General features: G+C 35.9%; 1 protein-coding gene across 4 annotated transcripts in view; it reads right to left on the reverse strand.

Annotated features, from left to right (window-relative positions):
• Positions 1–13,774, reverse strand: part of ANKS1B (ankyrin repeat and sterile alpha motif domain containing 1B) — a 448,856-nt gene that overhangs the window by 306,894 nt on the left and 128,188 nt on the right. For all 4 annotated transcript variants that reach the window (XM_074575799.1, XM_074575789.1, XM_074575760.1 and 1 more), the window contains exon 10: positions 5,703–5,868. In XM_074575799.1, coding sequence (XP_074431900.1) covers positions 5,703–5,868 — 166 coding nt within the window. The remainder of the gene's footprint in view (positions 1–5,702; positions 5,869–13,774) is intronic.

Raw genomic sequence — 13,774 nt, forward strand, 5'->3', positions numbered from 1 at the left:
CCCCTTCGCTCCTGCCTCGCCAATTCCTGAAGGAGCAGCTGGCCCTTGCTGCTCCCTGACACATCAGGCCTGAGACTTAGTGTTTAGGAAACTCAGCACTCATAGCAGGTAGGGAATATCTCTAATCTTGAATATGCACCACAATACCAAACACTTCCATGGACAATCAGTTGCTTCAGGAACACTGCCTTCTAGACCTACTGTTATATATTGCAGTTACTCTGCTTGATAAGAGACTCCCTCCTTCATTATGTTCTTCTCTCTGCACAGCTAAAATGATCTTTCTCAATCGCTGAAAGTATTTAATCCTGAGGAATTAGACTGTAGGTCATGTGTTTAAGTGCACTATATCCTGCTATCTCTGGTTTAAAAGGCATGCTTAAATGAAATACAGCTCTACTAGCAGTCCTTCTGTTTGAAGCAATTTGGGTGAGTGGACTTCAGAAAGGTTAGTGCATGATCCTTCAGATCAATTACAGTTTCAAAATGAGGAAGCATGGGTGACTAAGGCTAGCCTCTTGAATTTCCACTCATCCAGGCAATTTTGCATATCTGGCAGTGTGATGGTTCCTTCTTGTGGCCACTTTGCACTGCTTTGCTTATAGCTAGAAAATAACTGCACAGAAGTGAAGGTATAAATACATTAAACAAGAAAAGATGCGTTTGTTACCGTAGTCTCAATCTGGAGAATTGAAACATCCAAATATTCATGATAGGTGCTGTGAAGATTTGTTACTAAAATCAATCAGAAACTAATGACCCGAAAAATAGCACTTTATTTACCAAGCCAAGTATTTAATGGTTCTGGAACCTATGTAGAAGATTCATATTTTAATTTTGATAGAAATGTTATCACAGCTAGGCTATTTTTCAAATTCAGGTTTCTAAAGAACTGTCTCCTTGATATCTGCATGAGACTGCTGACACACTGTTATACAGTAGACATACGAATGCAAGCAGAGGTGAGCTGACACTCTGGCTACAAATTTTCAGGTTTATATTCACTGTAAAGACAGGAGAGGGATGCCAGGCTGAGAAAGTAAAAAAACCCTAATGTTGCAGTAGATAGGCCACTTTGGGGACAGTTTGATATGTTGTAATAATTCCGTGACAAACATTTTCTGTTCGTTTCCCTGCTGTGATTACGAGGCTATAAGAAAAACGTATCATTAATTACAGATTTATTATCTTGCATGGCCCTCCTTACAAGTTACTGGCATTTAAGTGCAAACTGAGTAACTTTTCTGAATGACAAAAACATCATGACTGACAATAGCAAGATTTCTCCAAAGTACATTTATCTGGGTAGATGACCAGAACAGCTGCTAAGATATCTCTTCCTTTATGTTTCAACTCCTTGCCTTGTGTTTGCCTGCTACAGGCTAGTGGCAATACAACACATATCTAAGGACATTTTTATCCCCTTGACAGAAGCCGTATCTTAGATGTAAGTAGGTAGAGTAGTTGTACCAGAGCTATCTTTAAAATTGCTGACTTGGGAATTGCTGACTGTGTGGTGGCTGAGAGCTCATCATAAGTGAAGCCCCTAAGTATTTACCTTATTTCTCAGCTGGATTTTGCAGCCCACACTGAGTTCCGCATTGCTACAGCTGAGCTGTTTCCAGAGTTGAAGACGGCTTACTAAGGTTTCCTTGACCTGCAGCCACCGTAAAGTAACATAACTGGAAAAAATAGGTCCTTGAACAAGAACTCCCTTAACCAGGGATGATTTTCATGCAGTTTACAGACAGCAATGTCTCTTCCTGTTATTGAGATGCTGTATTAAAACCTTTATTAATCTACATGGAAAGATCAACTTTGCCAAAGAAGCATTTTTTTTTTTCACCAAGATATTAATGAAAAACAGAATTTGAAAAAACCTCTATAATTCCTAACGATACTCAATGAGACCTAAAAATATTTTAAGTAGTAGTAGTGTTGATCATTCACTATTATTAAAAATTTAGCACATAGACTGCCACCTAGTCTCACTCCTAGGGAGTTCTGCAGTAGAAACTCTAGAGGCAGACTGAAAGACATAAGATCTCCTTATTGGTCATGCACATACACTTAACAACAATGAAAAAAATGTATTTATTAACATTTCTTCTGTAATGTAGCTCAGATTTCATTCAATATTTCTGATAAATAAAAGCGTATGACATTATGAGGTGCAATGATGGAGTATGTATGGTACAAAATGCCCAAGCTACCAAGGATGCAATTTGTCTGTAAGGATCTTCAACAGCCCAGGCCCAAATGCAGCATGGTGCTGCATCTAAATTTCTGCTACCAGTATTCTAGACACTAGATAACGGACCAAAACCACACTAACTTCATAAAGATACTTGACAATGCCTATTTTAGCATTAGAATTATCCAGTGCCTTGAGCTTTAGCCATTTATTAAAACTTTACACCTTTTCCAACATGATTTGCTGCTATAGGTCACAAAATTTAATTATATCCTTAAGATCAAATAGGGCAATACTAATGTGTGTCTTATGAACGAATAAAATCTTATGGTTATTTTTCAAGGTTAAATATGTCATGTGATTTCTTTTTTTAACGGAAAGGCAGTCTAAAAATTAAAATGACTAGTAGAAATGTCTAGTTTAAGGAATGAGGATACTGTTCTGGAATAGCCCAACAGAAAGATTAGGAAGATTGATTCATGAATCGATTCATTTATGAAATTAATTTTATGAGATTGATTTATGAAATTTTAAGTCCAAATTTATATTTTACTCAGCAGAAAATTTGTCTCAAAGAGTGCAATATTTCAGAAAATTCCTATCAAGTATTAGCTGTTAGTTTAACAGCAGAGATACTGAGACAGAAACGGTAACACTCTGCCAACCTTGTCCTATCAATCTACTGCAGAAACAAAGAACAGCTTAACTTGAACTCAAGCACACACGCAGTCTTTTTTACTTAGATCAGTCCTAATTAGAAGCTACTGTTTTAACTGCCAGCATGAACGAGTAATGTAACTGTTTTTCCTATATAAACCTAATTTCCAACAAACAGACATAAAACTCACACAGCATAGGATTTCAGAAGTGGAAGTAAAAAACTTTATGACTGCTTTTATTTTCTTTCTGTTCAGTTTTTCTCCCTATATCTAACAATCCTTTACCATTTGGTGCATGGAGTTCTCATCCTTTGCTATTCCCTACCAGCTCAAGAATAAGATTCGGGAAATTAAAAATAGTATGGAGAACTACAGAGCAGTCTGTTTTTTCCCCAGTAGATCAGAGAATGATGTCTGACGAGGTGACCATTCCCAACCTGTTAGTTTACTGGCAGGGCAGATAATAGCTACATGCAGCTCTAAAGCTTGAAAGGCCAGCCAGAATGACCTTTCCTCCCAATATAGGAAAGGAGAATTTTCAATCACTGAGTGCATTCAGTCTCACTTCTACTGCCAAGAGGTAGTAATGCCCCAGACAGTGGGGAGAGCTGATCAGAGTGTCCTACCACCTAGGGAAAGGAGACTGACAGATGCAATTTTATGTTCAAAGTGCTGCCTCATGCTCTGAAATGAACTCTACACATGACATAGTACAGAAATTTGAAACACTATTCCCGAAGTCAGCATGCCTCAGTGATACAAAAACAGGGAAATTGAGGAAAAAAGGCGTGCAAATTAGATATTTGTTTTAAATGAATTATCTCTGTAATCATACATAACTTATTCAAGTAATAAATCTGTATGAACTGAAGTGACAGGCTGACATTCACATACAATTATGCATAGTGTTAAGTACCTTATAACTGGGAGTGATAACGCTTGATTTCATTTGGGCCATTTGTAGTATAACAGCCAACGTGATTACAGATACAGCTTACAACAGCTACATTTATAGCTAAAAATAAAATCACATTTTGGAATCTGCTTATCCATACAGCCAAATGTTCTTCCCAATAAAATGCCAAGGAAAAGATCATAGCGGTATATGGAAAACTAAGACAGAAGGAATTACAGTACATTTCTCGTCAACTCCTTGACCTTGTTAGGTCTTATAAAGATGATGGGTGCCCTCATGAATTTCCTACAGTTTCTTTGGTTCTTCTCTGGGTCTCTGATACACACCATATTTAACTATACACAAAACATATTTCCAGATGAAGACCTAAAAATGTCCTTTTTAGTATCTGGTTTTCACGCTGATCTTAATGGACTTACTATGCCTAAGAAAAAAGCCTATGATCAGCAGACAGCACTCTTCCAAAGCCTGGTATTTTAAGTAGAAAAAGTCCACCCTTTTCTTTTTTTAATACTAATTACAATGAAAAGCTTCTTAGTTGAGGCCCATTACTACGGACGCAGATAACGAACTCTCTCAGCCAATTTATGAGTTAGTGTTATGGCAGTCTTCCCATTGCAATAAGTATGTTTATGGTAATTAATCAAGTAGAAGTCTGAAAAACAAGGATAATTTGGCATTTTCTTCCTTTACTGAACGACAACCCGTAATATTGTCCTGCACAGTCTGCTAATTTTTTAGATTATCAGAGCCAAAAAAACATCAACAAAGTAAACCACCTGTTACACAAGTAGTCGCGCTGATGTTTGAGTCAGACTCTGTTCCGTTCTGTGCAACTATGCTGTAAAGATGCTGTCCTATTTTGTGCCACCTCTTAGATCACTGTTCATAATGCAGGTTCCCTTAAGCCTTCTTTAGTCCAAACTTTACGGAGAAGTAGGAATTATGATCCACTCCACCTCATCTTGCAGACTCCAAAGGTGTCTCTTGCTATCTGGCCCTTATGTACTACGCCTGATATAGCTCTGGCACTCTTCCAATACTAGTTCAGCTGTGAAATCAAGAAGGTGCTTCCTCTTACACAGACTAGATAGGTAACATGATGTTAGTCAACAATCGTCTGTCATTCTCATGTATCTCTCAAATCATGATTCATAATCAAGATAGCACAGGTCGAAAAGTCAATTGCCTGCTTCAAATAGGTCTGTGCTGCTGAGAACTGTCATTTGTCTAAGCAGACTCTCAGTCCAATTACTTACAGTGAAATGATTATATTCTGAAATTCCTGTTCCAGGTGGTGACTAATGAAGAGTTCAAACGAGGGTAATGGAACAGAGCATATAATTTTGGAGAACATAAACAGAGTCCTTACAGATAATATCATTCATCTGACTCAGCATAATTCTATTGTTTTTTAACTATTGTAACTCATTGCTGTTCAAACCTGTATAATACAAACGGCAGTCTGCCAAACTGTCATTTAATAATTCTATCAATTCTCATTCACTGTTTCATTTTCAAAAATGAAGCAGATCTTCCTTACGTAACATGGAAACACAGAGTACTTTAAATTTTGAATTATTTGTATAATGTTGTTGCTAAGCATTTCATAAAAAAAAACAGAAATAGATTACTGCAAAAGGCTGGGCTTAAAGAAAATCGATTTCTAATTTGTTTGGGCTTTTTTTTTTTCAATTTTCTTATTTTATCTAGGAAATTATTTAAACCTCTTATTTGTTTTCTTTCCCTTCTACAGATTTTTGCTATTAATCTTTTTTCTGATATTAAGCTCTTATGGTAGCTAACAGAAGACTACAATCATGCTGTGATAAGCAGAGTACTGTATTCCTAAAAATTTCTATACAAAATTCTATACCTTCTATAACATTACACTTATACCAAAGACTATGTAAAGGATTATTTGGTGATTTACCTGGTCTTGAGGAAGGAACTCTTGCTATCTCTAGGGAACAAGGTTTTTTTGTCACTGCTATGTCTATCGAATCACAAAGACTGCTGTCATTTTCTGAAGGAACTGCATCCAGAGGTACAGAGGGTATTGCTTCCAATGCATAACCTCTCTTCTTTGAATAAGATTCCTGAAATGCAAAAATTTAAGTAGGTAAGAGAGATATTTCTGAGATGACCGAGGAGAAGAACCAGGTTCAATAACTCTGGCTAGCAGGGTTTAAAATTCAGCAAATTAAATACCACATTTAGCTGAAATCCAAATTGTAACAGACTGGAAGAATTACTTGCATGCTAGAATTTTTATGTAATATAGTTCTTGTTTAGTTACAGAAACGCCTCTATTCATTCATCTTTGTATTTAGCAAAAGCTCCACATAACTGGTCTTGCCATACCTGCTTTGCTAGGTTCTAATTCAGGGTATGTCTCTTATTTAAATGTTTTAATTATATCTCATGAAAGTGACAATTACATTAACTACCGCAATTACATTCTCTTTGGGGATGGTTTTACAATATGTTTATATTATATGTAAGAAAGCTAAAGACAGGCCATTTACACCTTGATGGCAGAATCCAAGGTTGTGAGTGAAGATGAATTGCAGCTCTATATTTGAGTGAACGGCAATAACGGCGCAGGGTCCCTTAAGAGGGATATATGGTGGATTCCCATCATTAGCAAATGTTGAGGGAGGGAAAAAGGAATTAGTCAGAAGTTTTGCTGGTACACTAAAACGTCCAGTCAAGCAGATTGTCTCTGCTTTAGAACATGAATAAGAAGATAGCATACAGTTTCACCAGAGTTTCTTGATTTGTGATTTATTTTTTTAATCCCAGCAGTAAGCAATTGTACGGGCAAAGACATATTTCCACATCTTTCTTACATTGGACGTATGGATGCCTGGGAAAGTCAAGCACTGCACATAAATCAAATGTGATATAATAAAATGCGAAGGGCCAGAAAGCACCCTGACAGTTAGATTTTATCACAGCACTACTCAGAAAATGACTGAAGAATGTGATGACCAAAACAGGATATGGAATAACAATTTCTTCAGCAAGAAGAACTCATACCACCTAAGGTAAACTATGGCTTTAGATAACAGTCCCTTTTTTAGGTAAATGGTTTACACTGCTAGCAGATCATTACACTACCGAACTTTTTACAGTTTTTCCTGCTCATTGTGTTGTGACCTGGTTTTTATGAAAGTTCATAATCTGGTAATAATTCAAGGTCTCTAGAAGGGTAGGGTTGAGATGTCAGCAACAGGAGCTCCACTTTAAAATTCTACTTGATGACTTCAGTAGAATCAAATTTTAAATCCTAGGTTAAACCACCACGGAATAAAGAACTTGAAAATGAATACTGGAAACAGTTAACAGGGGGGAAAAATTATACAAAATAAAATAAACAGAATACTAACAAGCATTGGTAACAAAAAATGAGTATGTACTAGCAAACAATACAAGATTAGTGGTCAGTGTTCAAAAACATGCCTAAAAGAGGAATATGATTGTGTCTCTACCTCTTCTACCCTTTCCTGTTTATGTCTAGTCAGAGTACACGCTATCTGCATTAGCAATCTTACCAATATATACTAATAGTAACTATGTTCAGCTAGCAGACTCTAAAGACATAACAAGGAATTGGAAAAGTTTGTAAGTGGGCTTACTGCAGCTCCAAATACAACTTCTTTTAATTTAAGTCATCTCATTCCTTAAATTAAGTTAATAGAAAATTATTCCTGCAGCCCACATCCTGTAGAAAAAGAAAAGGCTTTTTTTTTTTAAATCCTGAAAATAACACTTGCATAAAATACAACAATGGATATTAGGAAGGGTACAACCGAAATCAAGAAGTTTACAAATACATAGTTTTATTACTAGAATAAATGTGCAAGAGTTGAAACCTTAGGTTTAAATTAAAGAAAACTTTAAAAATATTGCTATTTAGAAATAACAGCACTGTTAACTCTGTATTATATTCCTACCTTTTTATCACTATACAGATAGAAAATATTTCTCCCTAGACTGCAAAGTGAGGCATTGAAGCAGCTGAAGTGCAACTGCAGGACAAGCGGATTCCTTCCTACCTTGAAAAAAAGGATTTTCTACCTTGTCAATTTAACTCTGCTGTCAAAAGACAGAGGCAAAAATTTATTTACCAAAGCAATGACTAAAACAGCAGACTTCAATTTAATCCTTGTAAATGCAAGTTTCTGTAAGAGTAACTCAGAATGCCAAAACCCTAGTAAATCTGCCTAGAGAAGCCCATGAAGAAATACTGCAGCCTTAAAATTGTCACCAAACACCGAAATGAACCTCTGCTCAGCTCCTGAATTCAGCTACAGAAAAAAAATAAATTAAAAATTTTTATATGAAACATAAGGATAGGCATCGGATCGGGATTTTTGTCTATGTATGTCACCCAATATTCTGTTTACAAAGGCAGCCAACAGTGTCGGCCTAGAGAACGGCGAGAACAGCACAAGACCAGGACAAGCACGTAGTAGTACTTCGCCTCCTACAGCCCTTGGAGGGTCCCACACTTCATAATCAAAAGGTGCTGACTTTGTTTTGCATGTCCACCAATCAAACTTTCTAAAATGACCTTCTCAAGTTGCCTTTAAAGCACGTGTCACTTCTTACAGTTTTCACGCACCCCATTTGTTTTGTCTTCTCACCAAGTTTGACATCCCTAATTCTTGTACTTTAGAAGACAACGAATGGTTGTTCTTTACTTATCCTCTCCTTGTGATTTCACAGACCTCTATCACAATTCCCTTGTCCTCTCCTTTAAGGAATGAGAAATTCTAATCTACTCACCCAGCTGTTCAGGCTTTTGACCATCCCTGTCACCCCTCACCCTCTCAGTCTTCAGTGATGTGGCAGGGATTAGATTATTACATGGCATTCAAGATGAGGGGTCACCAAGTATTCACACGGACATAATAATGCTCCCTCTTTTGTACCTTTCCTAATTGCTCTTAACATGCAATTTGATTTTCTGAATGTTATTCAACATTCTGTAATTACCATCGCAATAATATAAATGTCAGAGAAGAATAAATAAAAATGATGGGGTTACTGAGAAAATGGTTGGAATGTAAATTACTGACAAGTAAATTCTTCCTAAATCTCTCCCTAATAAAGCAAATATGATAATAGCATGCCAAGCAGAACTTAAATAAGTTAGAGTCAAAAAAGAATTGTTAATACTTTAAAAAAGTCTGGAATTCTATCAACTGATCAAGTGAAGATGATAAGCCTTAATTAAAAAAGTGCACATGTAGCAAAAAAGAGACAAACTTCTCATTGCTGGAGAAAAGTAATGTAAAGTCTTCTGGTTGCTGCAGCGTGTTCTCCATTTTGCAGGTACTGAGCATATTGTAGAAATTTTTAAACTCTAAACTAATTCAAGTTAGGTGTTAGCAGATGACATAAAATTGTCTTCAAGTATCAGGCATCAAGCAATGTGATGCTGTTTTATTCTAAGATTAAAAGTTCTTCAGCATTCTTCTCAATAACATCAGTTCTGTTGTCTCACCTCACCCACTGCAATGAACAGTAACTCTACAGGAATCCTACGTGTCCTAGATATTTTCATTTGTATAAGACGACCTTCTAAAGAAATACTCTTCCATTATAATTGAATAGCCCTTAGTCCTGAAATCAAAATAACCTGTTTAATTTTTTTAAATTAGAGATTATTCAATCTCGAATGTCTGTAAACTGTTACAAAAAGTTGAAGATAACACATGTAACTGACCACTGCCACCAAGTCAGAATTAGTTCTTATTTGACATTACAACTTCATAAAAGTAATGTGCTAGGCTGCCAGTATATTATAATAAGTATTTTTGTGGAAAGGTTAAAAATACATACACAATAGAAGTGAGAGAGAAAGAGAAGAGTGAGAGTGGGTGAGTCACTGGGAAAGCATTAGAGAACAGTTGCCTGTACTAATAAAATATAAATTAGATTTATGCCTTGTAAAAAGGAACAGCAATGTGAGACTGAAGTTGCAGAGTACATGCCAGGGACACGTCCCTTACTCAGAGGCCTCCAGCCAACTGGGTCTCTTCTGAACATATGTTTGATGGCATAATACCTATCGTATGTAATCTGAAACAGGACTAGAAAATAGAAAGTGGGGGGAAGTGGGGAGTGTGTGACTGTTGATCAGAGGGAATGAATATCTATATGGCAATTACAAATGGTTATACACAAGTGTGAAACAATATTCCGTAACATGAGTAAATCTTCAAAAACTACATGATCTTGAGTTCAGCCTTTTTCCCATGTTTCTGCCAAGCTTCTAGCTACTCTTGCTTCTGCCTTCTAGATTCTCTTGCATTCCTTATAAGAATCAATATGAATGATGTATGCTCAAGGACTGAGATATAAGAAGTATATACAAATTTGTGTTTGTACGACCTAAAAGTAAAATGATAGAGGCTCAGTAGGCATCGAATACGAACTGACATTCTGACAAGAAGATAAAATTTGTATTTAACTGAAAATCTTTCCTACCATCCATCTCCTTTCCTATAGAAATCAGGTCAGTTGAAGTTCTTTTATTTCCCTGGAACATGGGACAACACATTGAGTCAGGTATGACCTCCAGATGAGCAACAGCAGAAAAACTGCTCTCGAGAGATGTACTGTTACCTCTCTCTCATCACATTCATCACACTGATAATTCACGGAGGTATGTTGTGTGTCACCAGGCAATTATTAACTTATTTATAACTTATAAATTCTAAATTTATGAACGGTTGCCTTGACCTCCTGGAGTCTAGGCTATTCACAGCTAAAGGCCACATCGTATCCTGTTATTTGAAAACTTATGATCTGGATTTGCTTAGGCCTCTCTTTTGATATATGACTTCCTTGTCATTAAACACTAACTGGCCTCACAATTTATATAAATCATCCCAAAAAAATCAAAAAGTTTAGAAGAAATAGTTATTTTAGCCTTAAGGCACTTTTTTAAAAAGTATGGGGAGCAAGAATTCCCCTATACATATTTATACTTGAAAATATAATTTAAGGGCACCGGTTTTGAAAGAGAATTATTAGGGGGCAGTTTCAATTGTCTTAAATTATATTTTCAGATAATTCAGACTTTTAAAGGAAAAATTATGGCTATAATTACTATCTACAAACATATAAGCACAAGAAGTATAACTGAAATAACCAGGTTTTCCTTCCTTCTGAACAATAAACCTTAAAGGAAGAATGCAATATATCTGCCATCTTTAGAAAATTTCTTTTTCATCTACCTAGATAATGAAGAACTGCTATTAAATGCTGATATATCCCTTGAGATCCACCAGGGTATTTTATCTTCTTCCCTGGCTTGATGCATACCAGAGGACCGGCATGAAGAATCCGGGTAGCTCCTCTTCCATCATAGTGGGATAAATCCTGCCTAGTTGTTCTTTAGGAGAGTACTAGGATACTTCAGTTAATAGAACTTTGGAGAGTTATTGATCCTAAATGCTCCATCAACCCAAAGCTGATGATTACCACGAGTGTAGGCAATGACTATTGCATTTATCCCATTTATGTAACAGAATCATAGAATTATAGCATATTTTGGGTTGGAAGGGCCCTTTAAAGGCCATCTAGTCCAACCCCCCTGCAATGATTAGGGACATCTTCAACTAGATCAGGTTGCTCAGAGCCCCCTCCAACCTGACCTTGAACATTTCCAAGGATGGGGCATCTACCACCTCTCTGGGCAACCTGCTCCAGTGTTTCACCACTCTCATTGTAAAAAAAATTCTTCCTTATATCTAATCTGAACGTGTTTGCATCTTTTCTGATGTGTGTTAACAGACCGATGTATAACATTGTTGGATTGGGACACTTCACACTGAAACATTCATTTTAAGTTCAAAGGTTGAAAGCAACCTCATCAAAGGTTGCTGAGAGGAATCACGAATTCAAGCAAGAAAAAAGCCCTGATCAGTGACTGAAGATAATTAGGATAGTTTTTTGACATGCAGCAAGGTGGTGGTGAGAGCGCCCAAAACTGAAGGATCTTGTGTGAGTTTGTCACAAGAAGAAACTGAGCAAAAATAATCGAAAGCATTTCCTATGTCATCATAACCCAAAACCAAAAATTAGATGATGACATATTTATTTTGACTGCCTCTCCATTGAAAGAAATCAGAAACGTTACTATAATTTTATGGCTAGTAAAAACACTTTTATCTATTACTAATAATTTAACCAAAGTAATTTTTATAGTATCGTATAATTAGAATCATTTTTCATGAGTCAAACGAGGATAAATGTTCATTGTTATGACAGCTAGAAACACTTGAATATGTAATTTGTCATAGAACGGATAATAAGGTTCACTTCATGATATATTACAGAATCTGGAAAATCCCCAATAACCTCATTTAAGGGTAATGACACTGAAGGATCTACTCTGGTCTGCACAAAGTATTTATAACGTGATTTTAAAAGGGTATTCTCTTTTACCCTCTCACCAAGCATCTAAAACAGTGTGTTTGCTGTTGTAGGAATAATGAGAAAAATGTTCATTTTAAAAAACATGCTAAATTTGTTGTCCTGTATATTTATATTCTTAGAAATGTAGAGGTGATGCACTTTTCAGAAACCATTCAAAAAAGTTAGGTCTGCTTTTTCAAACTTTGTGTTTTGGGAAAAATTAGCATTATTTACATAGCACCCCAAATGTAGGTTTATCCTCTCCTTTTCACATGCATATTTTCACATATCTTGTTTAGAACCTAAAATTTCATATGAAAATTCTACAGATGTCAATGCCTGAAAGCTAAAGGTTCCTACAAAGCTTTACAATACAGAACTCACTAATGTAGCCTAAACTGTGAATGTCTGAAAATATGGGTAAATTGTGAGCATAATGAATGCAGTGTTAACCTCAGCAGCAGAAACGCATCACTGTATTTTATGCAGAGTTTTCATAATTCTATCTGACAGATATTCAGAATTTCAAATGAAGTTAGGTTGTTGTAGTCATGCTACATGCTTTCCCATGCCTACAACATTCAGGCCATGAAAAAGAGCAGATGCTTCCTCTAATAAATAACTCACTGTGACAAAGAATATACCGCAAGTCTACATAATCTGGTTTCTGCAAATGCTAATGGTTGTGTGTGGCAATGTAGCATAATACAATAACTGGTTTAATAAATGATTCTTACTTTAGCTGAACAAAATGCAATTACAAACTAGAAAGTAATTTCCAGGTTAAATATCCTCCCTTTTTTTCCACTGTTTTCATGAACAATGTTAAACAAAGAAACATGTCTTGTTTGAATATCAAGTTATAGGAAAATGCTTATTTAAAATAAAGGCTATTATATTAAAAAGATAAAATGAGCTGAAACCTCAGCTCCATGGAAACAATACTTCTTTTCAAGTTGCTTATGCTCTAATGCCTAGGTTTTAAACACATACACACACACAAGCAGTTAGTTCAATATATGGGGTAAATTTTGTTAAATTAAAATAATCAGGATGAAAAAATTATGAGTAGAATATTATGCATTAGTAAGTATCATAATAAAACCACTAATTAATCTTTGTCAAAGTATTCAGATATCATTTCATAGCCAGAACTTCATATATGAAGGAGGGTCCATACAAACATTTATTTTCATAGAACACTTCCTCTAGTAAGAGATAAAATAACTCATTGGAAAGTGAGAAGTTTGGACCAGAAGATGTCTCAGAAGGTGAATGAAGAGGCTCAGAAGACCGTCACAGTTTCAAGGGTGTCAGCTTCAAAGTTCAAAACATAGAACAACAAGAGGAAGGCTCTTCTGGTATCTGCTGCGGTCAGAAGAAAGAAACTGCTTTCCACTTTCCCAGAGACTGATAAATACCCGTGTACTTTTTCAGACTCTGGAATTTATTTGGTAACAGCCCAAAGATTTGAAGGTAGTTATGAAGGGACATTTTACACACTATCAGTTTGTTCCATGATCAGACCTCTTCACTAAAAAACAAGAAGGTTTTCTTATTTGAAGAAAA

The sequence above is a fragment of the Larus michahellis genome, chromosome 1, assembly GCF_964199755.1.
Source record: "Larus michahellis chromosome 1, bLarMic1.1, whole genome shotgun sequence".
Classification (NCBI taxonomy): domain Eukaryota; kingdom Metazoa; phylum Chordata; class Aves; order Charadriiformes; family Laridae; genus Larus; species Larus michahellis.